Source organism: Saccopteryx leptura, chromosome 1, assembly GCF_036850995.1.
Source record: "Saccopteryx leptura isolate mSacLep1 chromosome 1, mSacLep1_pri_phased_curated, whole genome shotgun sequence".
NCBI lineage: Eukaryota > Metazoa > Chordata > Mammalia > Chiroptera > Emballonuridae > Saccopteryx > Saccopteryx leptura.
In genome coordinates, this window is record NC_089503.1 from 291,515,594 (window position 1) to 291,538,934 (window position 23,341).

At 41.0% G+C, this 23,341-nt stretch overlaps 3 protein-coding genes across 10 annotated transcripts in view; 2 read left to right on the top strand and 1 right to left on the bottom strand.

Moving 5' to 3' along the window:
• The window catches only part of PHC1 (polyhomeotic homolog 1), a 24,893-nt gene extending 22,627 nt beyond the window's left edge, over positions 1–2,266 (top strand). For all 3 annotated transcript variants that reach the window (XM_066355978.1, XM_066355976.1, XM_066355967.1), the window contains exon 15: positions 655–2,266. In XM_066355978.1, coding sequence (XP_066212075.1) covers positions 655–809 — 155 coding nt within the window. In that variant the 3' untranslated portion in view covers positions 810–2,266. The remainder of the gene's footprint in view (positions 1–654) is intronic.
• Positions 1,695–13,407, bottom strand: M6PR (mannose-6-phosphate receptor, cation dependent). 2 transcript variants are annotated; one of them, XM_066355979.1, is made up of 7 exons: positions 13,185–13,407; positions 8,653–8,829; positions 6,781–6,947; positions 5,290–5,399; positions 4,923–5,053; positions 3,654–3,780; positions 1,695–3,197 (listed from the first exon to the last, which is right to left on the bottom strand). In XM_066355979.1, the coding sequence occupies exons 2-7, from the start codon at positions 8,826–8,828 to the stop codon at positions 3,075–3,077; spliced, it is 834 nt and encodes a 277-aa protein (XP_066212076.1). In that variant the 5' UTR covers position 8,829; positions 13,185–13,407; the 3' UTR covers positions 1,695–3,074. The 2 variants fall into 2 exon arrangements, with proteins under 2 accessions (XP_066212076.1, XP_066212078.1); XM_066355981.1 differs by having other exon boundaries at positions 8,653–8,811; positions 13,185–13,405.
• Positions 9,702–23,341, top strand: part of KLRG1 (killer cell lectin like receptor G1) — a 36,933-nt gene continuing 23,293 nt past the window's right edge. The window contains exons 1-3 of one of the 5 annotated variants that reach the window (XM_066355986.1): positions 9,702–9,977; positions 10,470–10,572; positions 15,975–16,040. The gene's annotated coding sequence lies outside the window, so the exon portion shown is untranslated. Of the gene's footprint in view, positions 9,978–10,469; positions 10,573–13,565; positions 13,671–13,756; positions 13,954–15,974; positions 16,041–18,401; positions 18,477–23,341 lie in introns of those variants that run through there. The other 4 variants (XM_066355989.1, XM_066355988.1, XM_066355987.1 and 1 more) reach the window with 4 other exon arrangements.

A 23,341-nucleotide genomic window follows, 5' to 3' on the forward strand; every position in this document is an offset into this window, starting at 1 on the left:
CCCACATCTAGTTTACTAATTTCCTTAGTTGTCACCTTGTTATGTCAAGTTTCAGTGTTTGATTTTCATCTCTTATGATTTAGCTATATTTCTTACCAATAATTTTTTGACAGTATATTTTTATGTGTGACTATGATACCTACCATGGAGATACGACTTTTTTCAATGGAGAAGGGGATTAGAAAATAAGGGGCCATTGTTTTCCCACTTTCTTCAAGACAGGAATATTTACAAGGTTATTCATGACCAAAGGGTGGTTTTTTTCCAGTAAAGAAAATCACCCTACCCTTCTTGCTATTTGAATTCTATGCTCTTAAACGAGTGTTACAAGGGCCAATCTTAACTTTCCTTTCCCATGCAAAAAAAAACATTTATCTTTGCTCTCACCCTTTTTAGCTCATCAAGCTATTTGAAAGATTTCTATGGTTGAAAAACTTAATTCTTCCATCTTAGATCTCCTAATAGCCCCTGCTCTCCGATTTCCTTTTGCTTCCAACACTTGTCATCTCAACCCTCCATATTACTGAATTTAGGCCATGTACTGTGGGATTAACCATTGCTAGGTCTCCATTTACTTTTCATCTTCCGTTTTCCCTCCTAACCTCTGGTGCTGCCATATCTTTTCTCATATATATTCCCACCATTTCCTTCTAGGCTGTCAAGAGATTGCAGAAGAGTTTCGTTCCCAGGAGATTGATGGACAGGCCCTTTTATTACTTAAAGAGGAACATCTTATGACTGCCATGAACATCAAGCTGGGCCCTGCCCTCAAGATCTGCGCCAAGATTAATGTCCTCAAGGAGACCTAAGGTGGCCTCTTGCACAAAGCAGCTTGAGGCAGATACTCCCCACGGTCCGGGTCATAACCTGGTACCAGCAGACTTTCCAGGGAATAAAGAACTGTTCCAATTATGTAAGTCTGCAGAGGGGATTACTAAGACAGGGAAGGAAAGCGCAAGAGTTGGTTGCTGGTGCTACCTGGTGGAGCTTTGACATTTTCTCTGGGCTCTATTTTTTAAAATCTGTACAATTCTCACCATTTACACCTACTCTGATCCAATCTTATAAAAGAGTAAGTCTAGAGAACTGGTACTACTCAGCCTTATCCTGGAGTAGAGTGTCTAGCCAGGGTCTCAGTTCTCAGAGGAATACCCAGTGTGGTAAGGAAGGAGATGGTGGGATGTAGGTATACCTCCACGGTCGGAGGTAGGATTCTTCTAGCTCATGTGACACAAGTAGTGAAATCTGGTGCTGCCTCTGGATTGTCTGACTGTAGCTCTGGCTGTTTTGTCACCACTCATTTCCTTATTTTTGAATATTTTCTCCTGTGTCCATGGCAGGCTCACCAGCCAGTACAGAGACTTGGCTGGCATCATTCTGATTTGCTGCAGAGACTAAAAAGTGTTTGGCATACACGTGGCTGTCATCAGTTTTTCTGCATCTCCTTGCTCCCTTCCATTCTGTTGTCTTCTCCCCTTTATTTTCAACTCCAACTCTGCTCTGTCCTATAGCTTTATAAACAGGAGTGTGTGAGGCTGAGGTCAGGAGTGTAAATACCTGCCTCGGGCACTATTCCTTATACAACAAAAATATTAAATATTTTTTTCCTCCTCAGTAAAGGATAAAAATTGGTCTCAGTTGTCTCTTACTCCAATCCAGTGTCTCTACCTTCTACACAAATGACTAGACCAACATATTTTCTTTTTTTAATCTTTCAAGTATTTTTGTACAAAAAATGATATATTTTCTTTTTTTTTTTGCATTTTTAAAACACCAGAGTGGGGGAGGGATGCAAACAAATAAGATGATCTTGTAACATTTTCCATGTATAGAAAGAAAAAAATCATTCAAATAGTATTTAAAAGTCCAAGAATGAAATAATTTCACCTCCTCTAAGGCTGTAACAGGCCCTTGCCCACTGACTCCACGCTGTGTCCCATGGAGCCATGCCTCTCCCACGGCACAGGTTCACTATTAAATAGACAGGATAGGTTTGGGGGCACATGGCCTAAATAGGTGGAAGCATCAGAGCATTAAAAATTTCTCACACAGAAATGTGAGCCAGAAGATACTTTCCTGAGCCAGAAGCAGGAACAGGTGTAGTGGAAATCCACACCCAGAGCACAGGATGGCAGAGCCCTAGACCTGCTTCTGCCTCCATTCCCTTTCCAGAAGACTGAAAAGAATAGTCAAAATGACATGCCTGTGAAAAGTGCAACATGTTTAGAAACACTGGTAAGAACTGCTTTGCCAACTTTTACTACAAGTGGGAGAAAAAAGCCATCAAAGGGATCCCACTAAAAGGTAAAACAGACTCCTTTTCTGGAACTCATGTAGCACAGGTCACTTTGTTTCCCTTTCTAATAAGCTGGACTCCTGGATTAAGGTATTTTGCTACATATAAACTAGTAACTAAAACCACAATCCAGGACCCAATTCCAGCTACAGTTACTCCAATGCTAACAAATGATGTGCTGGTACCTTATCTTCTAACTGGAAAATTTCTCACTGTTCCCATCCTAGGCCCAGAGGTGGGAAAAGCAGGTCTACATCTCTAGGCTCAGACCAAATGGCAGTACTCGGATGGCAACCAAGTAATCACTATTAAGTAGTTCCAAGCAGCAAGAAATTACATCTAGGTTCTCATGGAGACTACTATAGGGTACAGAGTAAGAGCATGAAAGCGATCCAACCTTGTATAAATAATGTTTGCTTTTTTAATTAAAGAATTGCAGTGTCTCAAAATTTGTGAAAATGTGTTTTGAAAAGGGTCAGTGAGCCTGCCATATGCTTTTGCTCATAGTTATCCTGTGTACCTTCCTATACCAAGAGATTGTGCCTCTTGTCACAGGCCCTATTATACCATCTCTCACCTACAACTGTTATGTCCCTAGAGGAAAAGCCAAAAGTAGGGAACAAAGGGAAGGCATTTCTACTAGTGAGAAGAGGAAGCAAACCAAAAGCAACTGGAAAGCAAGAGCAGCATTAAGGGTGAGAAGAGACTGGTGGACTAAGAAATCTGGCCGAGTATGCTTTGGTTTGGGAACCGAGGAAGCTGTGCAAATAAAGTGCATTCACATTGGTAGTAAGTGATCATCCCTTTCTTCTGACTCCTCCCCCAGCTGATCATCCCCCACACCACGGTATGTAGCAGGCACATTTCGGGGTTTAGAACGGCACACAAAGTCACAACCATCCTGTAGAGAAAGAAACAAAGGAAATTATAATTTGGAATAACCAACTTTAGGGAAAGACAAGGTATATTTATGGTCTAAAAATGCAGAAAGAACTACATATATAGTTTTCTCCAGGGATAATGAAGAGAAAACCTGAAAGCTCTCAGGAAGAGCCTAAACTGAATTTGGAAAGGAAGGAGAAATTAGGTCTCCCCTTCTTCCTATGCAGGCCCCTTAACAGCTGTATCAGATTCCTAATCTAAGCACCAGCGTTGCTCTTCCAGCCAAGTCTTGGCAAGGCTAGACAGTAAGATGCTATGTTGGTACGAGGGCAACCAACTGTCTTGATTTGCTGGACCTTCTGTTTTAGCACCCAAGGCCTGTGTCTCAAGAAACCCCTCGGACTGGACAAACCTGGATGGCTGGTCCCTCAACCTTGTGTGCTGGCTACAGGCTTGGCCAGCTGCCATTACTTACTGCTACCAGGTTGCCAACATCCTGCCAGAAGGCTAAGTGGGGAAATTGCTCCATGCCCTTGGCTCCCACCACCAGTCGTTGGTATAGGAATCCCCCGATGATATAGACAGCAACCAGTGATGCAAACCTGCCGAAGAAAAAGCTAAACTCAAAAACCAAGGAATAGTAAAACTCAAATACTAAGGACAATTTATACTCATTATTAGCTGTTTCTATAAAACAGCTTACGAAACGGGGCAGGGGGATAGTGAAGATAATGAAAAGGGGGGCTGATAGCTCCCGTAGAAAACCAATTAGAGCACTGTCTGAGAAAAGTAAAGCGCTCAGAAAAAAACGTGATGATTTCTGCTGGAAGTCACCATTAGATAATTCTGCTCGTCCAAAAGTTCTAATGTAGCGATTTTCAACCATTTTAATCTCATGACACACATAAACTACTAAAATTCCGTAGCACACCAAAAAATACATTTTTTGCCAACTTGACAAAAATATATAATTTTAAGTCATTCACACCAGATGGCTATTTTGTTGGTCATTGTCATTTTTATTTGACAATCTAAGGAAAAAGAGGTCAATGCCTCTGACTAAAGTCAGTTACTGAATGTTTTAAAATCCTTGCGGCACCCCAGTTGAAAATCACTGATCTAATGGGATAGTATTCAAAACTGTCCAGCCCTCCAGTAGTGCAAAAAAGCACCTTCAAATCTGAATATTTACTGGGGACAAAACATCTCCCTTTTTTTTTTTTTTTTTTTGCACTTTTCTGAAGCTGGAAACGGGGAAGCAGTCAGACAGACTCCCACATGCGCCCGACCGGGATCCACCCAGCACGCCCACCAGGGAGCGATGCTCTGCCCCTCCGGGGCGTTGCTCTGTTGCAACCAGAGCCACTCTAGCACCTGGGGCAGAGGCCAAGGAGCCATCTCCAGCGCCCGGGCCATCTTTGCTCCAATGGTGCCTCGGCTGCAGGAGGGGAAGAGAGAGACAAAGAGGAAGGAGAGGGGGAGGGGTGGAGAAGCAGATGGGAGCTTCTCCTATGTGCCCTGGCTGGAAATCGAACCCAGGACTCCTGCACGCCAGGCCAATGCTCTACCACTGAGCCAACCGGCCAGGGCAAAACATTTCACTTTTAAAAACCTGTATAGTCAGAGTTTAATGGGTTTTCAAGCAAAGTTCTTTTATCTCTCACACACACGATGCCCACATGCATCTAAGAAATTATGAGTTAAGAAAAAGAAAGGCTTGGACTGGTAAGGGAAAGATACTCACGTGACAAGTAAGATAGAACCCACACTGAGGCGGGAGACCTCTGCAGAACAGGCCAGGCTACTATCCATCTCAAAAAGGTAGAAACACTCTTGGACTTTGCTTCGTTCTTCAAACACAGGGTTAAAATTGCCCTGATAATGAAAGGAGAGCGCACATATTTAAAATGTTCTTTTGACTCCATCTAAAATAAAGAAAAAAACCCATTTTCCATGTATGTTAGAAGATGGGTGTCTATGACACGGTAAAATTGAACTTCTAGTTTTCTCTAATCCAACCCAATGTGTCTTGTGCCCTCTGGAAATACTCCCCCACCTCAGGTCAGTTCTTTCATTTCCTCTCTAGGCTCATATGCCCCAGGGTGCCTCACCGCTAGGGTGTGTCGATTGCAGGAGATCATCACCACTGCCCGTCGCTGCTCCTTGTCACAGTGACTGTCATATTCATCACCCCCTTTATAGATCAGCATGATCCAATTACCTGGGGAGGGACAAAGAAAATGGAGTTTGGGGTGGGGGAAAGCAGAGGCAGGCCTGGCTACTATGGTAAAGTCGAATTGGGACGTTCAGACAAATTGGTTTTAATAAAAATAACCCTCATCAGTAAGAGCTCTGTATACTGGAAATGCCAAGCTAAAACTTGGCTGATTTACCGGTTTTATATTCCCTTGCTTAGACAACTAAGAATCAGAAATTCACAGAAAAATCTTAATTTTTCACATTAAAGGCAGGTAGATGATAGTGCAAAAACAGTTATGACCCATCTTAACAATGGTTCACATTTGCTAAACACCTGCTAACATCAAAAGAAGAGGTTCCATACAATTACTGGATGGCAGGGGAAAGCCTAAGATTTAAATCAGCTACAGATTAGTCCAAAGTAGATGACTTTTAAGACTAGGAGGCATTTATTTTTCTTTAGTATTTATACATTCAAATTTCTTCTGCAAAGTATCATTTGATTCAACAGTCATGTGAGGTGAATAAGGTAAGAATTCTGCTTCCAATTTTACATACATGAAAACAAAGTAAAAAAAGTGAAGTGATTTTCAGTCACAGGACCAAGTAAATATGCTATGTGTTAAAAATCAAGTCTTTTGACCCATAGTCCCAAATTCTGTTTCTTTTATTTACATTATTTATAGGAACAACTGGTACTGGAGGGACAATCTGTTTATCTGCCTAAGGAAAGGAATTAGATTATAGGTATTCACATAGTCTTTTCCAGAAATAAGACTTTATGACTTTTGAGATTATCACCATCACTATCACTATCACAAGTTGGTAAGAAAATTTTTGTGGACTGATTTACAAAATTTAATCTTAAAATTTAACTGGCAAAGTCTGATTAATTTGATGAATAGTGGTAGTTGGTATTTTCAAGCCTAGCATAAAAAACTCATTAAGTATTAAAAGGACTCCAGGCTATACAATTGCAACTAGATTCTTTTTTTTGGGCATAAGTTTCCCACTAACATTTTTTTATTATTATTATTCATATTTTTTTAGAGAGGAGAGAGGGAGAGAGAGGAGAGAGACAGAGAGAGAGAAGGGGGGAGGAGCTGGAAGCATCAACTCCCATTATGTGCCTTGACCAGGCAAGCCCAGGGTTTCAAACCGGCGACCTCAGCATTTCCAGGTCGACGCTTTATCCACTGCGCCACCACAGGTCAGGCAGTTTTCCACTAACTTTAAAACAAACAATAAATGACCCAAGCCTTGGCTCCAGAGGAGCTGTGGCTTACAATCTCAGGTGTGCTGAACCATATACCATAAGATATTCCGAAGACTGAGAAAGACATACAGGATTGTCCAAGAGACTAACTTGGGATCAGTGAATCAGTCAACAGGGATTGTCTTACTTCCATTGAAGATGTGAGTCTCGTTGATTCTCCCCACCACCGTCTCCTTCCCGTTACTTTTGTTGATCTGCACCAGGCCTGCCCCAGTGGAATGGTTGCCAGCTTCTCGGCACACCCTGAATATGTACATATACGTGTCTGGGCCCTGGCCCACAGTGCTCTCAAAGCTGTCAGGAAGTGAGAAGAAAGAAGGAAGAGAAGAGTTACTGGCAATTAGCCTTAGGTATAACAGCCTTTCTTCATTTTATCCCCAGTCTGATCCCCCAAAAGATGCATTCAATTCATTTATCTAATGTCACAGCTAAATGTAATAGAATCTGTTGAATTATGAGATATCCATGATCCTAATAAGACCATTAATCAGTTGAGAAGGACTGATTAAAATATACCATCCCAGATTGCTAGATATTCCTAGAATACCTGGCTCTTCACTATGCTGAAGTGTTAGCTACTACCTCCCCATGAACAGAGTTTATGTTCACGGAATACTCCCTTGTTGCTTAAACATTATCTTCAGATTAATATACCTGAAGATTCCTGACACATCTGATGACTTGTATATGCCTAGAAATGCTTATTTAATACTTCTAAAGTCCTACTATATTACATGAAGCATCTAATGTTTTTTAAATTCTTACAAGTGCCTGACCTGGTGGTGGCACAGTGGATAGAGTATCAGACTGAGATGCAGAGGACCCACATTCAAAACCCCGAGGCTGCTGGCTTGAGCACAGGCTCATCCGGCTTGAGCGTGGGGCTGCTGGCTTGAACATGGGATCATAGATATGACCCATGGTCACTAGCTGAGCCCAAAGGTCGCTGGTTTGAAGGCTAACGTCACTGGCTTGATTAAGGGGTCACTGGCTAGGCCATAGCTCCACCCCCCCCTACTCCCCCAACCCCCACCCCCACCCCCCGTCAAGGCACATATGAGAAAGCAGTCAATGAACAACTAAGGAGCTGCGGAGAAAAATTGATGCTTCTCATCTCTCTCCTTCCTGTTTATCTGTTCCTATCTGTCCTGCTCTTTCTTGCTAAAAAAAAAAAAAAAAAAAAAATCCTACAAACTGGTCTCTTGGATTCAATCTTAGAAACAGCTACTCTTTTGTATTAGAGAACTGCACACAACTACTAAAACTTGGGTTGAGAATTTGCTCTGTATCATTAAAAAAAAGCATAATAGCACCAGCTATCCCAGACTTTATCTGGGATGAGGTTATTATATATGCATTCCTTCCATACTCAATACTAATACCAAAAAAAAAAAAAAAAATCAGTAAGAAAAGATTCTTTTAAAAAGCCCTTCTCTGGTGGATGTCACCCACAACCACCTTCCTCTCAGAGCAAACCCCCCCCCCCCAGAGAGGTTTAGAGCATTGCGGGGGGCGGTGTCTGTGGGGGTCTAAGGGTACTGGGGAGGATTAGAGGCCAGTGGTTCTGGGAGTTGGGTTGATACCAGGGCCCAGGGGTATCTTGATTTGGGGGTCTGTGGGGTCTCAGAAGGTCTGGAAATCTAGGGAATTAAGGATTAGGGAGCTGGGGCCCATGGGTGCTGAGAGGAATACCAGAGGTTATCTGGAGAAGCTGGGGGGAAAAACAAACAAAACACATTAGTTTCTCTAGCCCAGTGGTTCTCAACCTTTCTAATGCCATGACTCCGTAATACAGTTCCTCATGTTGCGGTGACCCCAAACCAAAAAATAATTTTGGTGGCTACTTCATAACTGTAATTTTGCTACAGTTATGATTCGGAATTGTAAATACCTGATATGCATTATGTATTTTCCGATGGCTTTAGGCGACCCTGCTGGGGTCGTGACCCACAGGTTGAGAACCGCTGCTCTAACCCTTTAAGGATCTTCTTATTTTTACCTTTTGTTAAACAGTGGTGTCATCCTCTTCAGTACAGCCAACTCTCTCTCTGACTCTCTACCCTTTTCTCCTACCAGGTCGCAGGTTTTTTCTTCTGCCTGCCAGGATTCTCTTACCATGACAGCCAGGAGTAACAGCAGTAGTCCTGTCCTTCCATAGCTGCAGAAGGGGACCATCCTTTTAGCAGATAGGTGTGTGTTGGGGAGAAGGGATCAGGAGAGAAGGGACAGAGATAAAGAACATGAATATGTAATAAATGAAAGGTATCTTTTTAAACCTTTTTATCTTCCATCTGTCACCCTGTATATTGCACAATATAGTCAGTTTTCTTCGTTATTATGACATTGGTTTTTATTTCTTGTCTATTTCAAGATTTTAGCTCTCATCCAAGTTCTTTTTCCCTCTTTTAATATTCTGGGTTGGACTGTCAGATCTCTAGACTTCTTTTTTTACTTTTTCAAATTTATTTTGAAAGCCTCTTCCTAGCTGACTCCATTGCCAGACACCACTGCTCACCTGTTGTCCTTGTGCCCCTTCAGCACAGGGGCACAATGTACATTCAAGTAAGAGGACAACACTGGCCTTCACAAAGGATTAGTGTCTACAGGTTGTCGCTGATTTCTGCAAGGTGTGCTTAAAATAGACTATCTTACCTTTTAAGGCAGTTTACCAACTCCTCAGCTCCACTGGAAAAAAAGACACATTTTTTTGTTGTTGTTGTTCTAGAAAGTGTCAAGGACCAACCAATGGCCTAGGGAATACTTAGGTACCACCAATGAATGGTATTTTGATAATGCATAAAGTATAAGACTCTTAAGTATATGCAACAAATAGTACATTTTAATATCTGTGCCAAAAGAACCCGTATCAGGAAGCTCATATACATGTAACCTTCAGTCTAATTCACAGGTGAGTCCTTCAGAACACACTATGGGGGTGAGAAGTGTTAGAAAGAACAAAAAAATTAATGACAGCCTGAATGGAGACATCTTTGCATTTTTACTGTTTGGTGAAAAGTTAGATTGTGATACCTCATTATTTAAAGTTTAATACTTAAACTTTGCAGTTTCACTATACCAGCCTTGTATACTTAGGCATGCATGGCTTAATCTTTGACAAAAGCACATGCTCCTGGCAGTATCAACCAAGCTCAGTTTGCTTGTTTTTCTTACTTTGCTGGCCACATATCTAAAGGGAAGAAGCTGAGGCCAGAGGGATGGGGGCTCTGCCTGGAACTTGCTATAAATGCAGGAAATGAAGAGCTGAAAATTGTGTGCAGGGGCCACAGTTCATAAAGACCGCTTAAACCAGTAGCCTTCACTAAGGTAATATTCAAATTAGAATTTGATACTTGATAGGTCTATTTGGAAGACACTTAAAATATATTGCTCACAAAAATTAGCAGATATTTCAAAATAAATATGAAGCGATAAAAAAAGCATTTGATTTGCTTTTTTATTAAACAAGAACATCAGAAAAGCAAATGACAAGTCAAAGAAAGTTCAATTATGCAAATGAGGTGCAAAACCAACTTTTATTTCAATGGTGAAAATGCACCATAAAAAAGGCTAAAGGTACTGGAGTATCTGCATGTTCCCTGATCCCTTAATTTTTGTGAGCAGTGTATATACAATTATAAAAAAGAGACTTGACTATTTTGGGCCCTGACTTACACTGATATTCAGGAATGTCGAACAGGTTTCATTTATATTCATCAGAATAACAGAGAGAAACATAGCCATTGTATCTAAAACTTGACATTATCTACTTTACTGTCTCATCTCTAAAAATTCATTCAATCATTATTTAAATTACAGGAAGAAGGAAATCCACTAAGTCAAAATGAGTGGTTTGAGGAAGTCTTCCAAAACTCACCGCAGGCTCTCCAAGTCACAAACCTCAGGAGTGTCTAGATTTCCAGTAAGTACAGTTGTCTTTCTATACTCCAAATTGCTGACAACCCTTGGGGGTCACTGAGTCAATTTACATTGACCTGCTACTTGTACTTGCCCTAGAAATGGTAACACAGGGCTATGCTTCCCAAACTCAGTTTCTTTTCTCTCATCCAGCTTCACACCCAGGAAACCATGATTTAACCTTGCAAAAAAAACTTCATTCTGGTATCATTAGTAACTCTTCAGACCACTGGTACTTGTTAATTTTGTAATAGTATCACTAACATTTCTGACACAAAGATTTAATTCTTTTGAATTTTTCTCATAACAAAATACTTCCATACTACACACCTGGACTTTGATTCCAATACTCTTTGAAGTCCTCTAATTCTTTTCTATGCTTGTCCACTAATTTCATTGCATTTTTAGAATAAAGCACTTGTAACTAGGCAGATTTCAATGTGTACCAATAAGTTTAAAGATGGGAAAATAGAAGGTGATACCTGAATAAATTTTCTCCACTCTCCTAAAACTTACATTTGACCTTGTTTTCCACACTCCATTTGGACAATAAGTGCTTGGAAAGTTGGCTCCCTGACTTTGTGTATTCCAAACATTAATTCATTATCGTACTATTAATAAGGTGTTTCCACAGAATCCTTTTAGCTAGCCATAAAGTCTGAGGCCCCCATAAACAAATTTAAAACACCAATAGGAAACACTCTGAGTGCTTGCCTTCTGCCAGGCAGTTTGAAGCACTTAACATGCACTAACTAATTAATCCTTGCAACAACCCTGTGCAGTAAATACAATTATTTTATTTTATTTTTTAAAGTAAATACAATTATTGTCCTTATTTATACAGATGAGAAAACTGAGACACAGCTTGTAGAGTGAACTAGATAAGTCTGGCTTCAGAGCTTATGGTTTATACTTAACCACGACATGTCTATCTCCTTTAACATCAATTTCTGTGGGCAGAGTAGGCAGCCATAACTTGCTTTCTTTCTGACAATACGAGAAGGGGAAGTAATGCCTCACACAGTTCACTGCATAGGAGGTGGAATAAAGAACTCAAACCTCAAACTCCTACCTTCCCTAAATTAACTCATTGCTCAACACACAATGTGACCAGCTGGGTTACTAAAGAGAAACGAGATTCCTTTTTATTAGACTGATTTAGCACGCCATTTTCTTTATATTTCCTATGGACCTAATTTAAAATTTTAACATTCTAGGCTTTCAAGACTTTTTCCCAGGACCAGTTTTCTAGAGGGATGTTCAAACAGAAAGCTGAGTTCTCTGGCCTCAGAGTCAGTTCCTGTTAACTGAATGATGTTTTTTGCCAAATTAGAATAAAGAATCCCACAAAACTGGGAAAGGATGAAAGGTTAAATACTCTGCAGTCAGCACTTGAGTTGAACTAGCTTTCATTTATTTATTGGTTCAAAAAGTTAGGATGAGAATCAATTTAGATTCTTTTTTCTTGCTTAAGCTGCTTCTCTGATTCAGTGGCATGTGCCCTGAGTGCTTTAACTAGATTATGTTCCTTAATCTTCACAACCCAGAAAAATAGATATAATTTCTCCGTTTTATAAGGAAGGAAACAGATTCTTACGGAGGTTACTTGTCCGAGGTTATACAAGTATTAAGTATGTGTGAAGTTTTGGGGGTAGCCTGGACGATTCGTGGCGTGAAGTTGCTGGAAATCTTCTGATAAATACAGGGATGCAAAAATGTATTAGGAAGAGTATGAAATCTGAAGGCTGGGTAGTCCTTTTTTAATGTGCATAACTCGATTCAAAAGGTGCAACAGTTTGTCTAGATAGTTTGGATAAATGGGGCAGGGCTGCAGGTTTTGAAAAATCAATCTAATTGTATGACAGATCTACTTGGTAATGCTAAACAATTCTCCTTCAGTGGGACGACCAACAATTCAGCCAGAATTGGTAAGCAGTTTACTTCACTGCATCTCTATACTACTCTCCTCTTCACCCCTCAAGCTTTAGCCATGACTATTTTCATTTTTCAATGAAATTTCCAGTCTCATTTCTGATATAGCAGCCCTGCTCTCCTGTCCCCAGCAACCTACACTTTTAGAAGAAGCAGTACTAATTAGCTAAAAGGCCCAGCGTTTCAAGGCTGAGCGAAGTCGCTCTAAGTCCTAAGGGCAGGAGCTCGGGACAAAGAGGAATACAGGAATAATTCCTCTATTGGCTACTCTTCTCCACACCATACACTCATCCCCTCAAACTTCTTCCAGGGTTCTAGAAATTCTAGTCTCCAAACTTTCCAACTGCTTAGAGCCATACCTTCTCCAAATGATGCTGCTTTAACCTCCCTCAACGATGCAGGTCAAAATTCCTGCTAAGGTGTCCGTCCACTAACACCTCAACCACACTCCACGCCTACAGACCTTCCATTCCCTGCCTTCCAAACACACGCAAATTCCCTCTCTAGTTTTGGGAGTCCCTTCTCCTCACCCCCTTCGGACTCTGTGGCTCAGCCTGCGCCTCCATTCTGCCCTAGGGGTCCTGAGCTGGAGTTTGGGCTAGAACCTGGACGAGGGAGACTTAACGATCCCGGACCCTAACACAGACGCCCAGGAGTGAGCGCTCTCCAGTCCCTCATACTCACGTGTAGCGCACAAAGGGAGTAGCCAAAGTTCAGACTCCCCAGGCAAGTGCCTGTCTGGGAAGGGGAGACAGGGCCAGCGAGGGGCCAGCCGCAGACCCCGTTTCCAGAGCTCGTGTCACAGCCAGCGTTCCCCCCCACGACGCCTCGCAGTGCTCCACTCCGGGAACCGGAAACAGGAAGCGCCAAGCGGCCGCTCGGCAACTGCTCCTCCCACTAGGCCCCGGGGCATGTGACCACCCAGCCGTCTCACTCCCTTTCTTTCCTTCACAGGTCCCTAATCATCCCGGACTCTGATTGGACAGTGTGGGCGTCAGGCTCCGCCCTTGTCGTATAAACTCCAATCACTATCGAGATTTCCAAGTTTAGTTCCACCTTTTCGGGTTGTCTTTATATCAGTGGGACCCAAAGTCCCGCCTCTGGGCTTCTCGGTTCGGGGGAGCCCGTCACGCGAGGTCACGCGCGGTCATACGCCCGGCCCACTCCTGGGTGGGTAGGCTAGAAGAGGGCACGGGAGGGCGGGCGGCGGAAGCGGAAATAGGAAGGGGGGGCCTATGCCCCAGGCCTCGGTGGGAGTTGTAGTCCTCCTTCCAGGTCTCCGCGCCGTATTTCCTCAGATGGTTCGCCGCCTGCGAGAGGCGCTGTTTCGCCGTGTGCTGTCCGGGAGTCTCGTCACCAGTGTAGACGCCTAGAGGATAGTGGCGAACGATTGGGTCGTGGTCTGGCTTTACGATACCTTTGTTCTTTTGTTACTACCGTTGAGTATCTTGGGGTGAGCTCTTATTTTCTTACTATCTTTAGCATTCCCTCTGTCTTGTTACATTTAAAACTTTTTAGGTCCTTATTGCTTTTAGAGAGAGCGAGAGAGGAAGGGTGAGAGATACTGAGACAGGAATATCGATCTGTTCTGAGAGGAAGGGTGAGAGATACTGAGACAGGAACATATGCCCTGACTGGGGATCAAACCCGTAACCTCTGGCTTCCGGACGAAGGTCTAACCAACGGAGCCGTTGTGGAATTTTGTATGATTAAACACTGCAGTCACTTGGGTCTGCCAGGTTTCTTCTGCATCCGCTGCCCACATTTGTCCATCCTATGCGGATTTCTGGTGTCCTGGAGAACGAGTAACTCAGTGTAAGACTTTTACGGTTTCCCTCATTGTTATTACCCGCCTGTTGAAGTCTCACTTTCTTAGAACTCAGTTCAAATGCTGTCACTCCTGTGACTTCCTGGACTCGCTCTCAGAATTCATCACTCCGGAATGCGAATGCCGGCTCATTGCTTATATATGGCTGTAGCCTGATTTCATTCTAGTCATTCATTTAGACTAGTACATTGTTTTTGTGTGTGCCTCCCTCTCTTTTCGTGGGGAGGTGTTGGTAAAGTAAGTTTGTAAATATGACAAAGAGGTTTGCTTGCTTATAGTTTACATTGGGCCGGCAGGGTCATTATACCGTAAGGCTTAGTTTTAAGACTAAGGCTTTCCCACCCTAAGTGACTTTGTATCAGAGACTTCCTTGTTTGTACATTGGATTAAAGGTTTTGATTTCTACACTATAAAATGGGGCAGACCGGGAGCTTGCTCTCTCTCTCGGTTCCTGAGATTAGCATTAGAGAGGAGAACAGAGAAAGGAGAGCAGAGAAAGGCCATGTGGAAGGGAGGAAAAGCAGCCAAGATGGTGGAGTGCTGAAGGAAAAGCCAGTTTGTGCAGAGTTTGTGCAGAGAGAAGGAGATGGGGAACAGAGGTGAATAAGGGTGGTGAGCTAGAAACCTTTGATTCTAGGAAACAGGGATAAGTCAGTGGCTTTGGGAGCCCTGAATGGAAGGGAAGTGTTTTCCCACTGTGTGTATATCTTGCCTGCTGGGTGCAAGCTAGGATTAAAGATGATGACCCACCAGTTCTTGGCTCCATTGTTTCATTACCATCTGTCCTAATCAAATGCGAACCTACATGGGTCAGGTGGCTATGATGGTGGCCGTGGCTACTGGTCATACAGGAGGGACTGGATTTTCATTTGTCATTCTTACCAGACTAAGTACAGTGTTTTGAATCCAGTATAATAAAAGCTAACACTTGGATAGCTCTCCAGAGGCCAGCAATGTAAGACTTTAAAAGGTATTAATTCACTTAATCTTCACACTAACTATGTCCTCAAGAAAAAAATAAGAAAATTAAAAGAGGAGTTTCTAATAATGAAAGTAATTTGTAACCAGAAAACACAGAGAACAACAAAATAAAAATCCATAAATCCACCAAGAGGCTGTATATTTCCTTCATGAACGTTATTCCTTTACTTTTAAAAAAAAAATTACTATAAAATATTTCTTCATCTCACAAACTTTATAAATAAGATTTTTAATAGATGCATAATATTTAGCTCTATGGATTTGTACCTAAGCAATTCCATTCGTTTGGGGCATTTAATTTATTTCTATTGACTTGTTTTTATCATTTCATTTAACAAATATTTACTGTGCAATTACACTGTTAACAGGTTTTCAGTATACAGCAGAAGGAAAAAAAAAGACAAACTTTTTTCAATGAGCTTTCATTCTAGAATTGATGTTATTTTGTTGACTTGAATTAGTTTCGATTTCAGAAATCTTGTCTCTTGGTCACTGCTTACAATACCATTGGGCTGGACGGAGGGAAGTGGGCATGTTGGAAGTGAGGAAAGGTCCAAAAATGCAATTGAGAAAATTGAATAACCTGTCTTGTGGAGGTCGGAGCAAGGGAGAGTTTCCTGTTCCACACAGTTGCAAATAACCTGGGTTACCTTCTTGTATTTTAGGCTTCATTGCCCATTCTGGAAGCTGTCTGTGTCAGAACCAACCTCAAGGATCTTACCAGGGCAAAGGTTGAAACTAGCAGTTCTTTTTTACCTTTCTGCTGCTCTACCTCTCTCTAGCCTCAACATTAACAAGTACACCCCACACACCATAACCACTCCCTTACCCTTCTCCCCCACACAAGATAAATTGTTCACTTTGTTTAGAAAACAATGCTAAGAGTTTTGCCCTAAAATGCTGAGGATGCCTCCTGTTTAATATAAATAAGCAGAAGAGGGGAAGGTACTTGAATGATTTAGGTATTCTGAATTATTCCTTCAATTAATTGCTTTGATAATTGTCCCAGACCTGTTTTTTTGTTGACTCTGAGCTGGGAGCTGTGTTTGGAATTTTATTCTTTTTTTTAACCTCCTAATGCCTTTATTCTTTATGAGCTTTGTGTTACAGGTTTTGCTTCTGTTAATCTGTCTTAGGTCAACTTAATTACTAGACCAGTCAAAGAACCTAGAAGGGCAGAAGAAAAATTTGATCCCCTCTTACCGTAGTTTCTCAGCCCTGTTAATCATATATTTAATTTGATATAATGAATCAGATTTCAATTTTGAACTTTAATTGGTGCCTTGCTGTAAGGCCATTAGCCACGACCACCATCACAGCCACCTGGCCCGTGCAAGTTCGCATTTGATTCGGGCAGACGGTAGTGAAACAACGGAGCCAACAACTGGTGGGCCATTAGCTTTAATTTTAGCTTGCACCTGGCAGGCAAGAAATTCACACAGTGGGAAAACACTTCCCTTTCCATTCAGGGCTCCCAAAGCCACTGACTCATCCGAGTTTTCCTAGGATCACAGGTTTGTACCTCACCAGCCTTATTCACCTCTGTTCCCCATCTCCCCCATCTCCTTCTCCCTGCACAAACTCTGCACAAACTGGCTTCTCCTTCAGCACTCTGCCATCTTGGCTGCTTCTCCTCTCCTACACGTGGCCTTTCTCTGCTCTCCAACTGCATGGGGGCCTCTGCCTCATTTTATAGTATAGAAATCAAAACCTTTAATCCAATATACAAACAAGGAAGTCTCTGATACAAAGTCACTTACCTGAGGCATAATGGGATTCCTCATGAGAGTGCACCACCCTACATCATGCAACAGTCAAAGGTGTGGGGAAAAGCTTAGACTTAAAACTAAGCCTTAGGGTATAACAACCCTGCCTGCTTTCAGCCTGTCCCCCACATGCAATGCAAACTATAAGCGAGCAAACATATACATCATATTTACAAACTTATTTGACCAATACTTGCTTTTAAAGCAATCACGTTAAAATAAAATCATATTTAACATATTTCAAGGAATATATATATATATTTGTTTTTGGTAATTTTCAATTTTAATATAATTTAACATTTTTAGAAAAGATGCAAGAATAGTACAAAGAATGTTCATATATACTTCACTAGATCTGCCCAGTTGTTTACATATTGTCCATTTGCTTTATTAGTCTTCCTTTCTCCCTTCCCTACACATACACACACACACGATTATTTTGAACAATTTGAGAATAAGTTCTGTTACCACTAAGTACCTTAGTATAAATTTCCTAAGCATAAGGACTTTTTCTTACCTTTCCACAGTATAATTATGAAAATATGGAAGCATAATATCAATACACTATTATTACCTAATCCATAGTCCATATTTTAAAATGTCTCAATTGTCCCAATAAATATTCTTTACTTCCCATTCCCCAACCACAGAAGCCACACATTGCAATTAGTTGTCACTTAAAAAAAACTTATTTGACCTTGAAATTTTGAAAAGTACAGTCACTTATTTTATAGAAAGTGTCTTAATTGGGGTTTGTCTGATGTTTCTCCGTGATTATATTTGGGTATATATTTCTTTTTGCTAGGACTAAGAAATAAATGATGGGTTTTGTATCAGTCAGAATTCAATTAGAAAACAGTTACCTCACCAGTAATTTACACTTGATCTTAGCCAAAAGGCCGAGAAGCGATCACACCAGTCATTTTAAGGAAAATTTTAATGTAAAGAATTGTGTTCTAGTAAAAAATAATCAGTTACTAAAAGGGGTAATTGGACGGAAGTTATAAAGCAGTAGCAACTACAAAATGCAGCTATCATCTGCAGGACTGAAGAAGGGTTAACAAGGAAGTAACTTAAAAACTTATTTTCCCAACCACAGAATGGAGATTCAGACCTCTAAACAGTGGGTGTGGTTCCTGCCACAGCAACAGAATCCACTGATGAAATAACAGAAAAACTGCTGGAGGGTGTGGGTTGACTACCAGTGGGAAGCCCATTTACAGTGGCTCCTTTCTCCTTTGGAGATTTCCCTATTATTTTTTGAGCAGTTCTTTACTTTGGGGCACAAAGGTGTTCCATGTTTATTTTGTACTTTCCTTATCCTAGAATCAAAATTTCTCCAAGGGGGCCTGTTTCCTTTGAGAAGAGAATGGTATTGAGAAACCAAGATCTGATTACAAGGTGTGTTTCTTGTTTCTTGTGTGTTATTGCTTTAGTCCAGGGGTCGGGAACCTATGGCTCGCGAGCCAGATGTGGCTCTTTTGATGGCTACATCTGGCTCACAGACAAATCTTTAATAAAAAAAATAATAACATTAGAAATATAAAATATTCTCATGTATTACAATCCATTCATTTCCTACCGCTCCTGTACATGGTTGTGGGTGGCTGGAGCCAATCACAGCCGTCCTCCAGGACAACACCAAATTTTTATTGGATAATGCGTAACATACACAGGTCGTTGTATGGCTCTCACGGAATTACATTTTAAAATATGTGGCATTCATGGCTCTTTGAGCCAAAAAGGTTCCCAACCCCTGCTTTAGTCCCTATCAGCAGAGTTAAGAAATCTACATATCTTTCAAGAGTGAGAAACCAGGTTCCCATTATGCTCAATATATATTTATAAATTTGTTCACACATAAGAAAACACAGGAAGTAGTTTTATAACTGATAAGTCAGTCATACCATGGTGTAAAGTAAGCCTACTAATTAGAGTTCAGTGTTTGTTTAAAGTTTCATTTTTTGTTATTGTTGAAGTAAAATTTATAAATCATAAAATGTACAGTTCTTAAGCATACAATTCAAAGAAATTTGACAAATGTGTCATAACTTTAACCACCCCTGTAATCAAGACTTAGTAGGTTTTTATCACCCAAGAAAATTTCCTCATGTTCCTTTCCAGTCATTTCTTCTAGCCCTAGAAGGTTCTGAAACTTTTACTATAGGTGAGTTTTGCCTATTCTGGAATTTTATATAAAATTGAATTACATACTATGTTTGGTTTCTTTCACTCAGTCACACTCTGTGAGATTATCGTGTTGCATATATCAGTAGCAGGTGTTTTTTTTTTTGCTGAATAGTATTTTATTGTATGAAGTTATCTGATTGTTTTTCACATTTAGATTGAGGTTATGGGGTTTGGTAAAATATACCATAGTGGGTAGGTGCCTTTCTCATAGCATGATATTGGAGGTACATGATATCAACAAGACTTATTATCTCTGGTGGTTCACAAGGTTAACCTTGTTTATGTGGTTGAAGTTGTGTTTGCCAGGTATTTCTGCTGTCAAGTTTCTGTTTTCCTCTATCCACATATTATTCTTTGAAAGTGAATTGCTAAGTTTTGCCAACACTCAATGGAGGGAGAATTAAATTGCACATCACGCAGGGCGATTATCAGTATATATTGTTTGGGATCTCTGTAAGGAAGACTTATAACTTCTTCCCCTCTTATTTATTTATTCAGTCATTTATTTAAATTGGCATGGATTCAGAAGAATGACATCACCATGATAGCAGAGTAAGAGACCTCAGCCTCTGTTCCTCCACAAAGAACAATGATTAGACAACTGTCCACTAAAGAAAATAGTTCTAGTAGATCTCAGGAGTCCAGTTAAGAAGCATCATCAATGTTAGGAAGAACAGTTTCATTTGCCTGTGTCATCGCACTCCCCACATATATGCAGTAAAATAGTTTCTGACAAAGGTGTCAAGAATATACAATGGAAGGCCCTGGCCGGTTGGCTCAGTGGTAGAGCGTTGGCCTGGCGTGCAGGAGTCCCTGGTTCGATTCCCGGCCAGGGCACACAGGAGAAGCGCCCATCTGCTTCTCCACCCCTCGCCCTCTCCTTCCTCTCTGTCTCTCTCTTCCCCTCCCGCAGCCGAGGCTCCATTGGAGCAAAGATGGCCCCGGCGCTGGGGATGGCTCCTTGGCCACTGCCCCAGGCGCTAGAGTGGCTCTTGTTGCGGCAGAGCAACGCCCCGGAGGGGCAGAGCATTGCCCCTTGGTGGGCAGAGTGTCACCTCCTGGTGGGCGTGCCGGGTGGATCCCGGTTGGGCGCATGCGGGAGTCTGTCTGACTGTCTCTCCCCGTTTCCAGCTTCAGAAAGATACAAAAAAAAAAAAAAAAAAGAATATACAATGGGGAAAGAATGATCTCAAATAAATGATATTGGGAAATCTAGGGACCCATGTGCAAAATAACAAAATTTGACCCTTTTCATGCACAAAACAGCTAAAAGTGGATTATAGACTTAAGTAAGATCTGAAAGCAGGTCTTAGAAAAGTAAGTCCTAGAAAATATGGGCAGAAAGCTCTTTGACATTGGTCTCATCAATAATCTTTTGGAATGTCCACCAAAAGCATGGGCAACAAAAGCAAAATTAAACAAGTGGGACTACAAGAAATGACTTGTTTCTGCACAGTGAAGGAAACAATAAAATGAATGCCACTGTAAATTGGTACAGCCTCTATGGAAGACAGTATGAATGCCTTCGAAATATTAAAAATACAATGATCATACAGCAGTCCCACTTGTGGATATATATCCAAAGGAAATAAAATTACTATTTAAAGAAATATATGCACTAACATGTTCATTATTCATTTCATAGTAACTAAGATATGTAAACAACCTTAGTGTCCATTGTCAGATAAATGATTTTAAAAATGTCATCTATGCTTGACATTTAAAAAATATATACATTATATAAAATAGGAAACCGTTCAGCATTAAAAAAAGGAAATTCTGCCATTTACACAACATAAATGAACCTGGATGAAATGATCTAAGTGAGATAAACCAAACACAAATTTAAACGTGCTCAGAACACTTACATTAGTCTGCAGTTGGGTAAAATCATCTTACACAGCAAGTTTACCCTCGTGATTGTGTGCCTGATTGGGATCTGTGGCTCACTACTGCTATACAGCATTATAAGAGAGTATCATACTGCAAGTCACTAGCCAGGGGAAGGATCAAAGTTTGAAGTATGATGCTCCTGAAACTTGTATAATTCTGTGAAGCAGGGTCACCCCAATAAACTCAATAAAAAGGCAAAATGTCTGAAGTACGGTTTCAACAATGTATTGAATATATTGCTTTCACATCATAGAAAAGTAAAAATTGTAATTTGAAACTTTGTAAGTTAGGGACCATCTCTACAATTTTTATGTCTCAAATATGTCAGTATAGAATCAGATTTTTAAAATTTCTGGTTTATAATCCAATACTATTATTTATTTTGTTGCTCTAAATAATTCATATTTGGCCACCGGAACTTTTCAGTTGGTTTTTGGATCCTTCTGACATGGTCTCACTTCTTTGGCCTTTGTTTTTGTATACTTCTTTATTTCCTAGTACTAAACAACTAAAAAATGCTCCAGGCTCATCTTGTATTTTTCCTGCCCTGGCCTTAGAATTAGTCATTTCCTCAAGGAGCCCTGGTTCCTATGTTGCCTTCCTTCCTTTCCTTTTCCTTTTTTTTAAACCATCTTAACCATTTTTAAATATATGTTTCAGTAGTGTTAATTGTTGTTATAGACCAAATATTTGTGTCCCCTCCCACCCTCAAATTTGTAATTGAAAGCCCTACATGGATATTTAACCTCCAGTGTGGCTGTATTTAGAGATGGAGCCTCTAAGGAGGCAATTAAAGGTAAATGAGCTCATTATGGTGGGTCCTGACCTGATAGGATTGGTGTCTTTATAAGAGGAGGCATCGGAGAACTCACTCTAGTCATGTGCCTAGGCACTGAGGAAAGGCCATGTGAGACCACAGTGAGAAGGTGGCTGCAGCAGCAGAGACTTCTCACCGGTCACCTTAATCTTGAACTTCCAGACTGTGAGAAAATAAATTAATGTTGTTTAAGCCACCCAATCTAATGTGTTTTGTTATGGCAGCCTAAGCAGACTAATACAAGTGGATTCACGTTGTCCAACTGATCTGCAGAAGTTTTTCCATCTTGCAAAACTGAAACTCTATAACCATTAAACAACTCCCCATTTCTCCTTCTCTCGAGCCCCCGGACACCAACATTCTATTTCTGTTTCTAGGAATTTGATTACTTTACATATCCCATGTAGGTGAAATCAGACTATTTGCCTTTTTGTGACTGGCTTATTTCATTTAGCGTAATGCCTTCAAGGTGCATTCATATTGTAGGATGTGACAGGATTTCCTTTCTCTTTAAGGCCAAATATTCTATAGTACAGGGGTGGGCAAAAGTTCATTTACAGTTGTAATCCAAATAATAATACAAGAGAAAACTGTGTTTCACGCACTCACAACTGTAAACATGTTGTATGTATAGCCCACATTTTATGCTGTCTTTCCTTTAAGGGCATCAAAATTTGTTCTTATAGGCAGCTAAATTACTGGTGGGGTTGTCAAGCTTTGTTTTGTTTCTTTTCTCATGCTGGTTAGCACTGTGCAACCTTTGGTCTCACTTATTTAGCTGTCAGCCCTTCCCAAGGCCATCTCAGCTAGGACTTGCAGAATCATTTCCTCTGTCGTGCAGCCTAGCTCTTGGCCAAGGACCCATGTTGGATATCCATGCAGTCTTCTGGACACCTCTACCTATGCAGTTCTGTCTTATTAGTTACACTGCCCTTCAAATTCCAATCATATAAGCAGCTCAAAACTTGGATCTCTGCCTACTCAGCTCTGTTTAAGATAATTTTCCTGCTTTGTCCCAGAAAGTGGCTTTGGAAGAATTCTAGGGATCATAGTGCTCACTTTTGTGTGTTCTGTTCTCTCCAGGATGATAGTACTGCCTGTGTTCTGTGCCTGAAAACAGTTGCGTCATGTACTTCATTGTGTATAGGTTTTTGACTGGAGGTCACATCTACTTGACTACTCTGTCACGGCTGAAAACAGAATTATAGTAGTTTTTATTAATATGTTCTCCCTGTTTCTCCTCGTGTGTGTGTGTGTGTGTGTGTGTGTGTGTGTGTGTGTGTGTTGTGTGAGAGAGAGAGACAGAGAGAGACAGAGAGACAGAGAGAGGGACAGATAGGGACAGTCAGGAAGGGAGAGAGATGAG

Excerpts from the sequence above, each read along its gene's own strand:
- M6PR (XM_066355979.1), bottom strand. The coding sequence starts at position 8,828 with ATGGTCCCCTTCTGCAGCTATGGAAGGACAGGACTACTGCTGTTACTC. Across the intron at positions 3,781-4,922 it reads GGTTCTATCTTACTTGTCAC|GTTTGCATCACTGGTTGCTG; the intron begins GTGAGTATCTTT and ends TTTCTTCGGCAG. Across the intron at positions 3,198-3,653 it reads ATGTTGGCAACCTGGTAGCA|GATGGTTGTGACTTTGTGTG; the intron begins GTAAGTAATGGC and ends CTTTCTCTACAG.